The following is a 17913-nucleotide window of genomic DNA, read 5'->3' on the forward strand; positions in this document are numbered from 1 at the left end:
GCGGCCACCAAGGCCCGAGACGCTGCCGTGCCGCCAAATCTTCCGCGTCGGCGCACTTGTCTGCATGCTCGACACCTTCACGCCGACCAACCATTGCTGGAAGACTTCCCGTACCCTGGTCAACTTCTGCGCCGCACCACTGGACTTGCAACCAACTCACATAGCCATCGCGATCCGACCGCGATCCGACTAAGATCGTACTCCCTGCTGCACGATCATCTGGTGATCTAGATCGGTGCCCCCTTCCGATACTTGAAGCGCACTACACGAGCCTTTCCGCGCTCTACACGTGCTGCGTGCTAGTAGTAGGTGCATCCGGTAACTTCATCTCTGAGAAGGTGTCCAGGGTGCTGTAGTGGCCTGCTAGCTGCCGGCTTGAGTTGGTCAAGGCATCCCGGTTCCAGTTGCCTTAGGTCGCTGCTGCTATTCCGCTCACCACCACTAACCGTCCAATCCAGCCCTTGCCACATCCGACAGGCTTTCTGTTGCATCAATTGATCCCAGTACCTATTGCTGAAGTTCCTTGCCTCATCAGCGTGTCTGACAAGCCTGTTACGACAGGCAGCAACATGTCATCCGTTTCAGCTCTGAGTCTGCCTTCGTTGCTTCTACCTACGCTGGTCTGATCTCATCCCGTGTTGTGCGCGGAATTTGTCACCATCGATTTCGGTCTTCAAGCTATACATTGTTTCCAGCCTTCCGAATAGGCCTTAATTAAACGTCATGGCCCAAGCCCACGGCCTCAGCCTCGTCGACGGTGAGTGGGTTTCCAGACCGCTCGACCCTTATCAGATCATGGCCAACGCGTCTCAAGATGACGTTGAGATGCGGGATGCAACGCCCAAGCCAACAAGCCAAGTGCCTGAATACGGAATACTGTCGCAGACTGTCTTTGAGACACCGCTAAGCAAACTCATCCTTCCGGCGAAGATACGTCACAAAGATCTGACCGACGTTGTCATGGTCGGCGAGGACTTCATACGTCTCAAAGAGATCCGTGACTATGGCCAGATCCGCCATGTGGCTTCCAAGACTGACTTCAACGGCGGCCGCATCATTACCGCTAAAGTCTTTGGCGACCCTCGTGAAGTCTCCGCAACCACAAATGGCAGTCCTTCGCTACATCAAAATTACATGAAGCACAGGACAAGAAGGCCAACCACGGGAATTGGAGACAACGCCTTACCTCCGGAAGTCATTGTGCTTACTCTATCAAACCGATCGTTGATGTTCTTGTGGGCTCAACACGATACGGCAGGTACTGCCACATTCATCCAGAAGACCATCAAGCTACCTGCAGGGAGTTCCCGCTTAGATCGCTTTGGTACCTTCCTCGCTATAGATCCCAAATGCCGAGCAATGGCAGTCGCAGCACACGAAGGGCGCTTTATCCTCTACAAGACGAAGCCGATGGAAAGATGGAAAAGAGATTCTAGGATGAACAATGAGATTGCCGCGCCTATTGAAGATGAGCGAATCATGTCTATTGAAGGTCAGATCATGCACATGGATTTCCTATCATCAGGGGGTGGGCAGGACGACTACCACGTTGTTTTGCTGTTCGTTGTCGTCCTCCAAGGTAGGACCAGGCTCACCTGTTTCGATTGGGATTGCAGACAGGATCTCAGTAAAGCAACTCCTCGGACGGAGCGATACCTTGTCCAGTCTGGTAAGTGTATAGACGTACTAAGCAGTATATGAGCGTTACTGACCTGTCTAGAGGACACAATACCTTCTCTACTCATACCACTTCGCCGGAGTCCGGATTTCCTTCTAGTTTCCGACGACCACATCTCGGTTTACAAAAACATTCTCTCTGGAGATCCAACGCAAACCACAGTGCCGATCGACAAGACAATACTCCAATCAATACTGCCGGGCGATGGCAAGCACGCCCCCAAGTGGACCGCTTGGGATAAGGCGCCGCGCAACTCCGATTACCAAAAGGAGGTGTTTTACATTGCAAGAGAGGATGGCCGTATTATGTATGTGGTGCGAGGGCCAGCGGGCACTCTGGAGATCGATGAGGCTGGTGATTGGCAACACCGGATTGACACCTCCTTTTCATGCTTGGGCATCGACAACTCAGAAATGTCGCAGCAATACCCAGATCTTCTGATCGCCGGTGGGGCAAGCAATGATGGATTGCTTTGCAAAGTCGGTGCCTGGCCCACTGAGTACTCGTATGCAGTACAATATCCAAGCGCAAATCAATTCTCCTTCGTCGATAGCATCCCAAATTGGACGCCTCTTACAGACCTTGTAGTAACCAAACTTTCTAGCCCGCGAGCGTCAGACGAACGGCAACGATCGTCCATTTTTGTCGCAAACGGCAACAATCCACATGGAGAGATCTCGGAGCTGCGACGCGGCATACAAGCTGTTGTCGACGATAGCTTCAGCGGCATCAACGGCTGCGCTGGGATATGGGTGGTTGACCATGGCAGTCATATGGCAGACATCGAAGGCACGATGAGGAGACAGCATTATGCCATATTTTCAATAACGCTCCCGCCAGAGACCTTGGTAATCCGAATCGTCCGTACACAACCGGAGAGCCGTGCAGACTTCACTGGAGCATGGGAAGAGGGCTTCTGGGATAAGTTCCAAACGCCCAGCGACGATGATCCGCTCGAAGACGATCTGATGCGAGAAGAGGAGACCATCTCGGCGTGTCCTTGGTCTGACACGATATCGATCCAGATTACACGGCGAGAGGCCCGCACTCTTCTTCGGCCAACATTGAGACAAATCGAGTCTCTAAAGTTTGACTCTCCATTGCTGTTGGCTGTCACACATACTGCATGCCCTTTCATCGCGCTTGCGTCTCGAAAGAGCGGTCACGCGCTATTGGAGATCATACCAATCTCAAAGGGCGGCAACTTCGACCGATCGAATTCATTCCAATACCAGCTAGCTCATGATCCCACATGCGTAGAGACACTGGAGATCAACGGCTTTCCATATGTGTTCGTTAGTACATTTGATTCGAAGGTCTTCCTCTTTCAGTACTCGTATGGTGAGACCTCGTTGACGTTGGAAGACTCCTGGAAAGACCAAGATACCCTCAACGGTTCGCAGAAGCTCTGTGAGAGTGTTGCCGTTCTGAGCAAGGACGGTAAGAATGTTCTAGTATGCGCAATGCGGGATGGCACTCTTCTGAGTTCGCAAATCCACGTAGAGCACGGTGGTAAGTTTGAGTAGATCCTAACACGAGACGCTTCTCACATCGTACAGTCATATCACCCCCGTCCTGGAGCTCCACTCATATGGGCGCAGCTTCAGTCAAGATAACCCGCAGCGAAACAGATGTATCTGCAGCGTTTGTTTCCTGTGGATCAGATTTCTGCCGAGTGCGCCCCTCCTCAAGCGAATTCTCCTGTCTCGACATTGATTCAATATGGTTTACCGATCGCGGCCACCCCGAGTACAATCAATCCCCAGTATCGGCAATCTATCAACTGCCGTTTCTACCGAAACTGGACGTTGTTGGGAGGAACCTCGGCGGCTTTCTGTTTGCAGTCGCCGGAGATCGTCTTCTCTTCTCGCAACTGGATGCAGACGTAAAATGGTCAAGTCAGGATATGCCTTCTACATTTCCGCACGACTCCAAAATCATTCCCAGGAAACTCATCACGGGTGCTAAGCCGAGCAATATACTGTACATGCAGAAGTTACGTCGAGTACTAGTGTCGACTATGGAAGCGAAAGAGAGACGAGGGCCACCTTCTGGCGAACGAGTCTTGCACTCATCGATCAAGCTACTGAGGGTGCGCGACGACAGACCGACCGATGACGTCGAGATCAAACAGGAGGTGGAAGCGCCGGTGGAGCGACTAGTCGTTGCTCAGGCTCCTTTGATGAATGCCGAGAGGGTATATTCCATCGTCGAATGGCAGTTCTTGAACAAGGACAGTAAGAGATACAATCTCATCATCGTTGGCACCGGAATCCAGACCGGCCCCTCGCAGCATAGTGGAAGGCGCCTGATTTTCAACACTGGCAAATCGGGCTCCAAGCTGGATTTGCAGAAACAGTCAACATATAACGATCCAGTCTATGGCATAGCGCTGTGGGACAATCAGACTACAGTCAGTATCGTCGGAAAGTCTTTGTGCATCGATCGTTTCGACGAGGAAGCCGGTCGATGGTTTCAGCGTGGTAAAACAGATCTGCACTCTCCAGGTATCCACGTGTCCGTCATTCAGCCATTTGTCTACGTTTCGACGCTCCAGCACTCACATCTTTGCTTCAAAATTGTGGAATCAGCACGACCTGATACTTTCGAGTTTGTGCGGGAGTTCTCTGATAGCGGTATGCGCAACTGCGCGCGACATCTGGTCATGGATTTGCCAGACAAGGAGGGTTGTAGCAACGATCGATTCGTTTTACTCACCGATAAGAAGAGCAGCTCGGTAACCGGTCTCTACCAGCCACCTCTTCGGACCCACAGTAACGCTTCACCGACGTTGTTTGAAGCATGTCTCCCTCGATCTGTGATTCGTCTCGACCGCGGCGATATCCGCCCACCTTGGCGCCGTCCAAATCCTGCAGGAAAGATCACCGGGATCCTTGTCGACGATATCATCGGCGCTTGTACGGATGGCACGATCTTCTCTTTCTCCATTCTCTCATTATCCGCCCGTCTACTACTTCGTCTGATACAAAACCTGATCGAGGTGAAGTCGAAACGGTCGGGCGCCCACAAACACGACACAGTCAAACCCCGTAGCGGCGACATCTTCAACGTTCTCATGAACAACACCCCTGGGAATCAACATGGTGAGATCTTGGTTAGGGATGTAGACCCACGTTATCTGGGCCAAAGTCTTCAGCGAGGTGCCAAACACAAACACGTCGAAGGCGACTTCTTAAAGAACTGGTTACATGAGGATGGCGACTTGAAGAGTTTGGTTTCGAGCGACGCAGACGAAGAGGTCGGGAAGCTCTTCCAGAAGCTGGCGCTGGATGTCGAGGGAAGGTGGGGAACGAAGAATAGTGGGGATAACAATGGGCACGAGAAGCAGCAGTTGTGCGAACACGTCAAGAGATGGATGAGCGAGGTACTCATGCCTGTGCTATAAAAGCCCAGACGGCAGTACTAGGGCTGGCTACAATTCATGTCGCATCCAGGAAAGAAAAGTTATTCGAGGTAGAAGCACGCGTCGTCTTCTAAGATACATACTCGTTGAGATTCAACTGTGTGCGTATGAAGCAGAGTTTCTTCCTCCACCCACACCTTTAGTGAGACATCCTACTCCCTGTCACACACTGTTCGTCCACAACCACGCGACCCAACGATGAGACAACACTGTCTCTCAAGCATCGTGTAAACAGAAACGCAAAGTTCAAGACCAATACTTAAACTCACCACATCCAAAATTTTGCAGGCCATCCTGCCATCCTGCTATGCCACCATGCCTACAATGAACCTCCTCTGCATCACTCTCACAATCAACAAGCCAAAAAAGAAAGAATCGTCTTTCAACTTTATCCGCCTTCATCCCAAACCACATATTGAACCCCTCGTTACGCCGCCTACTACTCCACTGGTATGCGCCCCTGCTCCTGCTGCTGCTGCTGCTGCTGCTGCTTCTCCTCCGCTACTAAAGCGATGCGAGTTTCCGGTTGAGAAGCTGGAAGCTGGGGCGTCGAAGTTTACGGAGCGGCTTGAACTTCCGCCGAGCTTTTATGAGACGTCGTTTTCGGAGTCGACGGCTGAGTTGGGCCCGCAGCCGTTGGGGTTAAAGTCGGTGGAAGGGATAGAGGAGGGGAGTGTTGAACGTGGAGAATCTCGGTACGCGATGGGTGTTAGGCGGGAAGGTCAGGTAGATGTACATCCCTACCTACGGACTTCGGCCTATGGTGTTATCGATGGCTCGCATCGCGAAGCGTAGATTGATGGGTATGTTGATGGTAAAGCGATGTAATGGAGGCTATGTTCTCTGCAAGGGTGAGATGGTGAATCTTAGGCAGCAGTGAATGAGGAAGGGCATGCCCATATTGGGACTCCCTCGCTTCCAGAAACCAGATTAGGAATAGTGGTATCGGTCTCGCGTCAGAGTCATTTTTTCAGCTCCGTAGAAGTTATCTCTCTTGTTAAAATATAAGTAGAGCTTTATTTCAGCTTCATAGAATGCATCTTTCTTCTTAGACTGAAGGCAAAGCTTTGTGCATCATTGATTAGAGGAGCGAGATTGTGAGGGATGGACTTAGCTGTCGCCTCAACATATCCCTGGACGTGTTAGCGGCTTCAAGGGAAGTAAACAAAGCCGGAACAGTCTTAGTGCGCCTTGGTTACTACTTGCTAGTTGTCCCCCAGCGTTGGCTGGGTTTTTGAGGCAGCCATGCATGAGGCATGTGTGAGGCAGGCTGAGTGCCATCGGAATGTCCACCAGTCCGGCGCCGTACCATGCTGTGTCGGATCAAGTGTCCGAAGTAAGCCTTGGCTTCAGTGCATCGCAACTGCCGTGTCTGAGGGCACACTGTGCCTTACGTGATGTCAGGACGGACCACAGTCTGATCATAAATGGTCGGATCAAATAGCCGGGACCTGCATATCTAATCTTGGGATGCGTCGAGGGGCACACTAGTGTTCCGTTTGGTGCTAACTGGATTGGTAGAGATCCTTCACAGGCTCACCGGTCGCAAGGGCGAAGCAGTCTCTAGCATCCGTCTCCCACCACGCGTGTCGTCGTCTTCTCCCCCTTTTACGCTCATACACTCTTTTGCGGCCAACCCGTCATCAACGAGCAAGACCATATTGCCTTCTCTCCACCTACTATTTGGCGGCATCAGACACACGTTTCATTGTTCTTGACTTAACTCACTCATTCACCACTTCGAACCGACCCAACCCAGCATCTGGAAGCCTGAGAGAAAGGGCTGCTCGATATGTCTTCGACGCCATGTTCCGGACAATCGCGCGATGAGAGCGTCGACCGGGTTGACTCGAGCGACCGTTTCGTGGCCCAATGGGCTGGGTCCCAGTAGGTTTCTTTTTTTTTAGCACTGCTAACGGTAGCCCGCATCCATAGCGACTCCACTAGCGAGCTCCACAATCCATATTTCCGGTACAACGGATATGAGTATCCGTATATCCTCGAGGCTAGCCCCATGCTAGTGAATGACGCGCGAGCGGTGCTGAACGGTGAAGCCAACCACCTACTGGGCAACGATGAATCCCTTGTCGACGACCCCCATGGTATCGCACAAGAAGTTGTCACTGTCGAAGCTCGACAAACAGCCTTCGTAGGCGCCGCTTTGCCGGCCAACGGTCCGAACACAACGCCGCATGTGGCCCGACCCCAACTTCAGCCCCAAGCGAGCCCTGTCGCATCTGCCGTTCCGCTAGTCAACACTCAGGTCCTACAAGTTGCTGTTACAGATCCTCTTCAGTGTCCTTACGACACATGCACCCACACTTTCGGCCGTCCTGAAGAGCTCCGCCGTCACATGAAGAAGCACAACGGCCCCTGGACTCCCTGCATCCATCCTCACTGTGCCAGATCTTTCTATCGCCAGGATAAGCTGCGTGCCCACCTCGCTAAAGGTCATCGAAGTAGACGGCGATAGAAGCCTACAGCCCTACTGTCAGGCAGCATGGCTTATATTCATGGCGTAAGGACATCATGCGACAATGCGGTGATGAGACAATTGGATAATGGAATGATGGGATAATGAGATGACCAGATGATGAGGCAATGGTAAATGTAGGGGAGATCAGATTGGCGGGATATTTCATTCGTGTTACAGTGCTTCCATACTTCATGTCTTTGCTTTTGGAAAAAAAAGTCTTCCTTCTACATAGACACATGGAAAATGTCTGTGACGTATTACGAGACCTCAACACTGGTCCTGTATGTGAAACGAAGTGATCGCGCATGCGGAGTGTGAGATTTCTTCCGCCAGAACGGCGCAGTGAACAGTCTAGAAGGCCTAGGACCAATGGTATCGCGTACGTTCAACGAGAACAACGGGCCACCAAACTCATCACAGGCGTCCGCTTGATCTCGCAGACGAGCCGTAAACATCGAGTCAGGCTCACCATTCAATGAGAAAATATGAGCATCGGCCGGACAACCTGAGATCGCTACACTTACCACATTGGATTTGTCATCTTCGGCTTCTTTAGTCCAAATCAAGACACTGAAGAGATCACGGATCTTCATCAGATGCCGCTGAAGTGATGCAGCGGTTGATCTAACAATTTGCACGTCTTCCTCGGCAGCGCCTTCGCACATCTCCTGGATCAAAGGCTCATCGATGAAGCTGAGAAACATGACGCATAGCCATCCTTTACGAGCTTCCGACTTGACAGTATGTAAAGGCCGAAGAGCTCTGCATATGTGCCCGAAAGTGGGTTCAAGAAGTAGAGGGTCTACTAAGTCGAGTGAAAGCCTTCGGATGATGTCTGGTACGCGATGACAGTAGGCCAAGGTTTCGGGAAAGTCAAAGTCGCGGGTCTCGCGTAGGTGATTAGAGGCTGACTCCAGGACCTGTGAGAGTGGCAGTACCTCCGTAACGCGCCCGAGTTGTATCGCATCCAAGGTAAGCTCTTTCGACCGTATAAGGGCGTTATGCTTCTTGTTGGGCTTTAGACGATCCTCAAGTCGAGTCAGGACGAACGGGACCATTTCTCCGTCTCGAAGTCGCATGGGAATTCCAAGTGATGGCGGAACGGCATACAGCCAGCTCATCCGGCCTTCTTGAACCAAGGATTTTACGATAACCTCGAGTGCTTCGTTGGCACTATGTGCTGGGTTTGGCTTCACATTCTTGAGCCGCAGCATGCCACACAAGGCGTAGTATTTGTCTGATGGTACCGTCGCACTGAGCGTGGAAGCTAGCTGCAATACGTTCGCGTCGCATAGCTCGTACGTCTGGGCTTCATCGTAGTTCTGCCGAAGATACCATAATCTGCGGCACCAAGACGCAAACTCATCGAGCCATGTCTCTTCCAAATTCCGACGAGATAAGAGTGCGGCAACTACGGCGGTGTCGGCGAGAGAGAGCCAGTCGCCACTATCGTCCCAAGTCAGTAAGTAGTTCTGACTGAGTAGTATCTCTTGAAGAATCCAGGCTCTCTCGCGCCACGTAGCATGGCACAGAACCCTTAGCGCATTGAGGGCTGCCGTCTCGAGCTCTGAGTCAATCTCCGGCAGCGACGTGCAAGATTGACACAGAAGACAGCTATGCGGGACCATTTGGGCGATGTCCCTGAGCCTCAGCGGTCCTGACAAAGGGCAGTGCATGCGGCTTTTGACTACCAGCACTGGGCTTAGATCCAGCCCAGGTACCCGCAGGAGTAGGATCGTGCATCGCGCCTCATAGTATATCTCGTCCATCCGCGGTATCCAATATGACTTGTCCTCACTCGACTCCTGATCGATGCACATGCAATCGAGCCAACAGCGAGTCGACTTCCCGGTCACAGCCTTGACTTCCGGAGACGCACGCTCCCCCAGAAGAGACGTCAACCGCTTCTGGAGCGCTGGCCAGCTCGGGAGCTTATCCGATGCATTATCGCGCCATTCGCTCCATACGTATGATATCGCAACATGGGTATGGAAACCGCTGGTTAGGTAGGCGTGGCGGTCGATCTGGCGGTGGAATAAGGACGTGTTCGGGTCTATGAGGGCAAAGGCTGATCGGGTTGACGAAATATGCGATTTCGGGAGCTTCTCCGCCATTCAGACATGGCCGTAGTCATGAATATGGGGCTTTTGATGCACTTGGATGGGAACGTTGGAGGAGTTGAGTAGATGGAACGCGCGTGAGTGTTGGGGAAGCATCGACTCCGGGCTTCGAGACCAGCTGGAGCGATGAAGCGACTATACCTATCTGGGTTTAGCCCTTACTTCTCCGGGTCTCTCCAGCGCGCTTATAGAACGCGTCGAAACCCACTGAGGAGACGTCGAATCGGTCTCCAGCTCGATATTCTCCAAAGTCCTGTATTGCCATTCGGTCTTATCTGACCAATTATCTTATCATCATGCGTGCTGCCATCCCAAGTGTTCCACCGTCCAAACAGCGATGTGTGCACGTACAGCTGCATTGCGCAGTCAATATGTCAATGGCATCTCTGCAGGCGCTTACCAATGATCTTTAGCTATCTGAGTCATTCCAAGATACAGCTTCATAATCTTCGACAGCAACGTGACAGACCGGCGATGAAAGGTGTCAGAGATAGGCAAGGCTGGTGGATGCATCGCAAGATCGCGACCCCCGATGACGATAACGCGATGACGTCGTCTGAAACCGCAACAACTCAAAACACGTCTGACATGCGAAGGACCGGTAGCACAGACACGCTACACCGACTATCTCCCGTCTCGAGGCCGTTGGAAGCAAAACTTCGCTTTCCATCTGTCCGAGCCAGTAATCGCTCTATCTTAAGCATCAAAAACTCGACAAGCGCGTCCCAGCTTTCATCCAAGCGGTCAACAAGAACCCTTTTCCGAAGCCGGAAAACCCATTCTAGCCGATATCAAATGCACGATGGCGAGCCTCTTGCTCGCGGCCCTGAAAATCTCAGCCGCACTAACGGCTAACAGTGGGTCTGCACGCGTTATCATCACTCCACTTAGCGCCTGAGGCGAGCGTGGCGCATCATCTTGATGTCGTTCGACGCAAATTCTCGAAACGGTTCCGGGACAAGTCGGGATGGTGCTTGTTGCGTACGATTTTTGCTCGCTAATTTTTCGTTGGTGACTGTGTTTAGGGTCATGTTGGGAAGGCGCGGCGAAGGCGGAGGTGTATAAGAGGGATTGTGGCTCTGGGGTTTTGGCTTCTCTCATCCACATCTGCATCTACATCTATTCCACTCCTTATCAGACGAAGATACTATACGTCATACTTCAACAGTTCAATCTCAGCCAACAATCTAAACAACAATCAACATCATAATGCCTTCTTTCAAGGGTACGTTGATCACTCATCAACTCTTTCATACAACTAACGAATTCTCCAGACTCCGTCTCTTCCACTCCCGCCGGTGCCTCTGGTGCCCCAACCCCAGCCTCCACCTCGGCACCCACATCAACCCGCGAGACTCTCCACGCCGCATCCGCTGCACTTGGTCTGACCTCTCAGGGTCTCGACCTGTGCCCTCACTGCTTCCGCGAGATGTCGCACTGCAACGAGCGTTTCGAGTTCGCTTAAGCGCACTACAACCCAAACTCAACTGTCGACAACTGAACACATTCGGCATTGTACTCTATCAGCACCTTCCTCCAGTGCGACAGCAAACGCTGGCGTTTTGAGACCGAGGGGCTACGACTTTCATATTTTCGGCATGGCATTGGGCATTGGATGGACGGCATAAGCGGCGTTTATTCTGGGATGGGGGGGAATTACAGGAAACGGCATACCCTACTTTGAGCGATTGTATATCACCACGAGGATAGAATCTTCGTATCGCATCTCGATCGATTTCATACACTCTTCTAAGATGCTTCAACATTAGTGAATTTTCGTGTCCTAGTTTCCTTTGGCTGTGGGATGACACTACCAACCGGCATGTGCAGCTGGCGTGACCACATTGCGATACTTTAAAACTCTCTTGCACACTCTGTTGTGTTCTGTTCACACAACTGCCATCTATATCGAAGCGGAGCAATTTCAAATTGCAAAAGAGCTTTTCCAAGTGGCGAGGGTGTTGATAGGCTGACGTCATCGCGAGCTTCTGCATTCTGCTATTCAAATCTCACTGCAGCGTCCCAAATCTGCAATTCGCATTTTGTGTGGGCTCAATGCGTCCAGCATAAGACGGACGCGATATAGTCGGTGTGCCCAGGTGGGTAGTCTGGAGATACGCGCAGCCGCTACCCCGCCGATACCCGGACGCAGCTTCCACAGAGCGTTAGTCAACGTCCTGCGCATCACGATAAGACTTTTCTTCAACACCAAGCTTTTCTCTCTCATTCCCATGTCAGACCTCCAGCATGGCTATCGCCCAAGAATTCCGACGTCCTTCGACCATTCAAGAGGAGGAGACCACACCCCTCCTGCCGCGCGATGAGCCGAAACCAAGAGAAGAAAAAGCGGCCGTCCCGGTGTTATTCCGCGCTTTGATATGCGCGTTCCTTGTGTCGTTGACATTCAGTATCACCCAGGCTCCTATGCTATACGCTTTCCGGATATTGACCTGCGATGCGTATTACGAACATCATGAGCCGGATCCGCACGCCGTGGATAGATGTGCGAGACGCGAAATCGACGCTGGAGCGGCCAGGGCTTTTGCGCTTCTTGCATCATCAACGACGATATTCGGTCTTGTCAATTTGCTGGTAGCTGCATGGACTATCAAACGCCTGGGCGTCAAGTTGGCTTTGATCATCCAGATCTTCTGGCCTGCGGTCCGCCTTCTGATCCAGAATATCGGTATCATGCATGGCGGCAATGTTGGCATCATGATCGTGCAATGCTCGCAAGTCATCACAGTACTTGGCGGCCCTAATGGATACGTTTTGTGCCTCAATTCTCTGGTGGCGGACGTCGTCGAGCATGAAAAGCGCACAGGCGCATTGGGCAGACTCCAAGGCTGCATGTACTTCGGGAGCGCCATTGGGTTCTTGATCGGAGGCATTATCGGTGACTACTTTGGCATACTTGCGCCCTTCCGAATGACTCTAGTGTTGTTCTTGCTTTGCTGCGTATATGTAGCAGTATCGCTTCCTGCCATGCCACCACCAGAGGAAGACAAGAATGCGAAACCTCGCGAGACCACCGGCATCGCGCGTTTCTTTGGCCCCCTCCGCATCTTTGCACCGCAAAAGTGGGAGCTACCGAATGGACGTACTCGCCTGCAGTTTGGAGCACTCACTCTCGGTATCGGCGTCTTCTTGGGTATCCTTGCGACTGGCTACATCCCGATCCTGCTCCAGATGTATGCTACCGTTGAGTTCAACTTTGGGCCCAAGGAGAACGGGGCACTCATATTCTTATACTCAGCATTGAGAGGCGGTTTCCTCTCTCTTGTCTTTCCCATCATCGTCGCTGCAGGGCGAAAGTGGATGGGCGACGGCGTGAAGAGCAAGTTGGCGGAAGACGAAGAAAGAGAGTCGACAGTGCAGGTTCATATCATACCACCAACTCCGGCGGTAACGGAAACTGTCGACCCGATGGAGAACGAAGAGCCACCCAACCCCAAACCGACGAACGAGCAGGAAACATTTGCATTCGATTTGTTCTATGCGCGCTTCAGCCTTTTGCTTGATGGCATACTTACCGGTCTTGCCGTATTCGTATCACAAGGTTGGCAAATGTACATCGTTGCTGTGATGCTGCCATTTGCTGCAGGTACCGGTGCCGCGTCCAAGGGATCGATCCTGCAAATGTTACCGAATAGCGAGCGCGTCGACGCGCTCAGCGGCATTACGCTTGTCGAAAACATCGCGCGGCTTTCGACGTCGGCCGTCTTTGGAGTGGCCTTCGCTGCGCTTGCCGAGGCTGGCCAAAGTCATCTCACTTTTATCTGTAATGCTGCCGTTGCGTTGCTAGGCTTTGTTGTCTTACTTCTCTCGCGCTTTCCACCGAAAGGTAGTCGTCGGATCGCGATATAACAGAGAAATTCTGAAGGAGCGCGCACAAGGTCCACAGACTCTGAGATCGTGGTCTGGACCATTGCAGCCATTACGCGTTGGATGCCTGAGGGTGCGACAGACACGCGACCCATTCGCTGTTGAGCCCCCGAGGTCGCTTAGGCCTGTCAGACACAAGAACGTGAACATCGCCATCTCTATCTTGTCCCGCGACTCGTCAGCAAGCTTGTCAAGCTTCTAGTTAGATCCCTTCCTCTACTCATCAAACTGCTGGACAACGACTTGGCAGCTGCCTACTTGGGCTGCGGTCCTGATTGTGGGAAAGCAATAAGTTGCGACTCATACGCCCGTCGTGGTGTCGACGCATCCTAGGCTGTAGCCCACATGATTGTACCGCATCGCATCGCATCGCATCGCATCGTATAGCAGCAGAGTAGTAATGAGGAGCCTTTTGATCGCGTCGCTTTTGGCGAGCGCAATCAACGCGCAATACAATCTCACGTATTTACACTTGATGAATCCAATGGAGCCGACTCTTACCTTCATGTCGTCCGACGACACTGCCACTACCTACGAGAAGAAGTGTCCTGAAACAACGACTCCGACTCCTACACCTTCGTCGACGTACCTGTGTATGTAACATGACATCGTTCTTTGCTAGGACCGCCGCTGATCCTTACTCAACAGCTCCAGCCGAAGAATCAGCACGAGAAGCGTCTCTCGACAGCATGATATCCTGGGCGCGGTCATTCTACAAAACCGCCGTACCAATAGAGACACCAGAAGCAGAAATCGACGGTTGCATTCCTTTCACCATGCTTCAAGGCCCCGAGACATGGGAGTACCACATGACCATGCCGAGTGCAATAACTAGGAACGGTGCTTGTACATGGAAGGGTGTGCTGACCGAAGTCCCCGTCACGTGCGACGCTGATTATTACGATGAGAAATATACTATACTAAGTGGAACACCGACGGTTTTTTCGCAATCGGAATTGAGGGCGTGGACAGAGCTGAAGTTTGCTATGGCTACTATCGTGGGCGCTACATCCACACCCACACCGGCAAGCACGGGTCACGCGAGTGGGGCTGAGGAAACTGGGGTAGAGGCTTCGGACAGCGAAGGACGGGCGCCGGGTATGCCGCTGCCGACAGGCGCGATGCTGATGGTTGGTGGAGCAGCAGCGTTTGGTGGAGTGGCTTGGGGATACTAACACCGGAGTTGGCCGCGTCTCAAGGCGACAGATTCACACGTGGGGAACAGCTGCAGTGCGGCGTACCGCAAGCTTCAGCCACATTGTCGCAATGCATCCATCGTCTTTAGTGACCATGCTGTTAGTGTCACAGAGGCTGATGAATGGTCGGCTGTGATTCGACTTTGGTTGTGAAGACCGCCATTAGATGAAAGAATCGCAGCATCGCAACTTGTCGGATCGAAAGTCGCTAGTAGAGTTATGCATATCCAATGCGACGTGAGGCTTTCCGTCCCTTCATGCCGAGGACCGCATCGTGCAGTAGAGTGAAGAGTCTTTTCAGAGAGGTTACATGTGAGTTGACACATAGCGTTGCATACGGCAGACGGATCGAGCATGACCGTGGAGGCACGGCACGGCCCAAAGAACCGCGGTCACGATTATGCCAGCTCAGCCTCGATCGATGAGATACACCGGAAGTAGAAGCGAGGGGGGTTCGGATAATCGGCATCATGACAGTCAGTCGACTGGGTTGGGAAAGGCGTGCAGCAGCTCAGTGGCTGTGTAGGAACTGTTGAACAAATGGTATGTATGATTGGATTTCGAGTTGTACATGTAAATAACGAAGCCAGGTAGGCTTCCAACGTGGCCTGAGACACAAACATTTCCAAGCGTCATGGGCGAAGAAAGGCAAAACCGGAGAATGGAAGTGCAATGGGCAAATCTGGCGCAATGGAGGTGATCTTGAGATCAATGCATATGGGCTGTCATATTTGGGTTGGGCGCTTGGGTAATCGTTGCAATGGGCCGGATCATTCATACGCACATCCACCAGAATCAGATGCCGCTGCATATACCACTCACTTCTTATCCTCCACTTTGTCAGAGTCGTAAGCTGGCGGCGCTGACAAGCCGGCTTCGTACTCCTGCCCAGGCGCAACACCTCCCACAATGTTTGTGTCGTCCTTTCCGAGTACCGTCTGGGGCGCGTATTGTCTGTTTCCTTCCTCGCGGCGTTCTGGAGGTACGAAGATATTGAGACTCTTGGGGATGATGAAGCCGACGAGGACGACTAAGACGATGAGATGGGCGACCATGAAACCGAAGATCTGTAGGGGGTCGCCGCGGATGGCGTAGAACGTGGGGTAGGCGAAGCAGAAGATGATCGAGAGCACAGGTGCGGCGAAGTATCGAAGGATGGGTGCCCAGAAGACGGGTAGTCGCCACTGCTTGCCCACACACACGACATAGTTGAGGTCGCGCGCAAGTTGGTGTCCCTGTATAGTATTAGCAAGTGAATATGTCGCTGGAGAAGGGTATACTTACTGAGTAGAGGCCAACCCACCAAACGCGGTTCAAGATCTTGTTACGGCCCCAAAATTTAGGAGCCGGAACTGTGGGATCTTTGGCGACGAGAATAGCAAGGATTGTGCCAATGATGTAGACACCAAAGCCAACACCAGCACCGATCTTGTCGGAAACTGTATGTGCGATGGCATTGCCGATGATCTGAGCACCGATGTACGAACATTGGTACAGCCAGAAGGATGGTGCACCAACCTGACCTATGACGTCGACGAACCGGTAGAACGAAGTAGAGCATACGCACTCAGCCCATACGACGAAGATGAGTGAAATGTTGCTGATCTGTGCGTCAACAGCATTGGTAGCTTCATAACCGAATCCTGTTGAGTAAAATAATGATACCAGGGCTGAGATGACGGTGATGATCGTGGCGATGGTCGAGTGCTTGTACTTCCTTCCCCAGTGAGTGTCGCAAATGGTAGTGATCATAGCATCGAGCAGCGCGTACGATGAACTGATACCAAGTAGGAACAGAGTCAGGAAGAACAGAACAGACCAAAATGGAGCACCAGGCATTTCCTGGATGGCGCTGGGGAGGGTGTAGAAGCCGAGCGTATATGTTCCGACCGGATCACCAACACCAGGCTGCAGGCCCAAGTAACCGACAACACCGAAGACAGCGAAGGCGGCGAACGACTCAAACAGCGCGTTCGCACTGCAGATCATCATGGCGTCTTGGACAGCATCAGAAAACTTGGAGTTGTACGAGGCGTAGGCAGAGTAGTAGCCAAAACCGACACCGGTAGAGTAGAAGACCTGACTGGTTGCAGCTTGCCAGATCTTGCCTGCGGCGAGCTGATCGCCGTTGAACTCCCCAAAGTATAGTTTGATACCCCGGCCAGCGTTGGGCAGAGACGCACCTCGGCCGACAAGGATAACGGTCATGATAATGGGCAAGACGATGGTAATGTAGACGACGCGAGCGGTAATGGCGATGCCTTTGTACAAACAGATCCAAACGATGAACCAAGAAAAGAGTACCCAGCCGACAAGCTCGCCATCGAGGTTCACACCAGGATATGAGGCATACTGAAGGACTCGACTGCCATCATCGCTGTAGACCGCGGGAATGGCGGGAACTTCGTTGACGACATGACTGAAGTACTCCTGTGGGTTATCTTTCCAAGGGAAGTCGTTTGCGGACCGGAATGAGCTGCGGAAGTACACCATGACCCAGGATAGAATGGGAATGTAGTAGATGGCCACAGCGTAACCAACGCAGACCATTCCGAACCCAACGCCGGTAAAGCGTCGATCAAGACCGTTGTAACCGATGACACAGCCGCTGCGGTAGGCCTGTCCAATAGCCACTTCCAAGATAAGCACCGGGATCGCGAGGAGGCAGACAGCCATGAGGTAGGGTATAAACCATTGAATGCCGTTGTTGTTGAAGACCTGGGAAGGGAAACGTAACAAATTTCCGAATCCCATCGCTCCGCCCATGGAAGCAAGCACATATGGTGTTCGAGAGGGCCATTCCGCGCGACCGTCAGGCGCCACGCGAGGCGGAGGGAACATCGCCCGCACAGCTTTGCGGATGACGTTCATGGTGGGCAAATGGTACCGATGCGCTCAGTGAGACGAGGTGGAGGAGTAAAGCGATATGAGAGACTGCCTAGAGAGGGCAAAGAGACGAGCCCGGCAGAGGTGCAGTGAGAGAACCCAGCCTGGGCACAACTCTCTCTTCTAATGATGTCGTCGCACACCCCTGCGCTTCTGATCTTAGATCAGAGTCGCGGCGCGCGTCACCACGCAGCCACGGCCAGCAACGACTCGACGCCTCAATGATAACATGTCGCGTGCCAGGGTAG

General features: G+C 52.5%; 3 protein-coding genes across 3 annotated transcripts; 2 read left to right on the forward strand and 1 right to left on the reverse strand.

The window, feature by feature from the left end:
• Positions 1-795: 795 nt before the first annotated feature.
• J4E83_002672 (uncharacterized protein) lies at positions 796-5084 on the forward strand (the record flags this gene model as incomplete). The annotated part of the gene is made up of 3 exons (XM_049329615.1): positions 796-1669; positions 1721-3190; positions 3238-5084. 3 exons carry the CDS (start codon positions 796-798, stop codon positions 5082-5084), a joined length of 4191 nt encoding a protein of 1396 aa, XP_049191294.1.
• Positions 5085-11945: 6861 nt separating this feature from the next.
• On the forward strand, positions 11946-13565 carry J4E83_002673 (uncharacterized protein; the record flags this gene model as incomplete). Its single annotated transcript, XM_049329616.1, has 1 exon — positions 11946-13565. One exon carries the CDS (start codon positions 11946-11948, stop codon positions 13563-13565), a length of 1620 nt encoding a protein of 539 aa, XP_049191295.1.
• Positions 13566-15597: 2032 nt separating this feature from the next.
• Positions 15598-17650, reverse strand: J4E83_002674 (uncharacterized protein; the record flags this gene model as incomplete). The annotated part of the gene is made up of 2 exons (XM_049329617.1): positions 15598-16014; positions 16064-17650. 2 exons carry the CDS (start codon positions 17648-17650, stop codon positions 15598-15600), a joined length of 2004 nt encoding a protein of 667 aa, XP_049191296.1.
• Positions 17651-17913: the final 263 nt, after the last annotated feature.

This window comes from Alternaria metachromatica (genome assembly GCF_023757995.1).
Source record: "Alternaria metachromatica strain BMP 0045 chromosome Unknown scaffold_4, whole genome shotgun sequence".
In the NCBI taxonomy this organism is placed as follows: Eukaryota; Fungi; Ascomycota; class Dothideomycetes; order Pleosporales; family Pleosporaceae; genus Alternaria; species Alternaria metachromatica.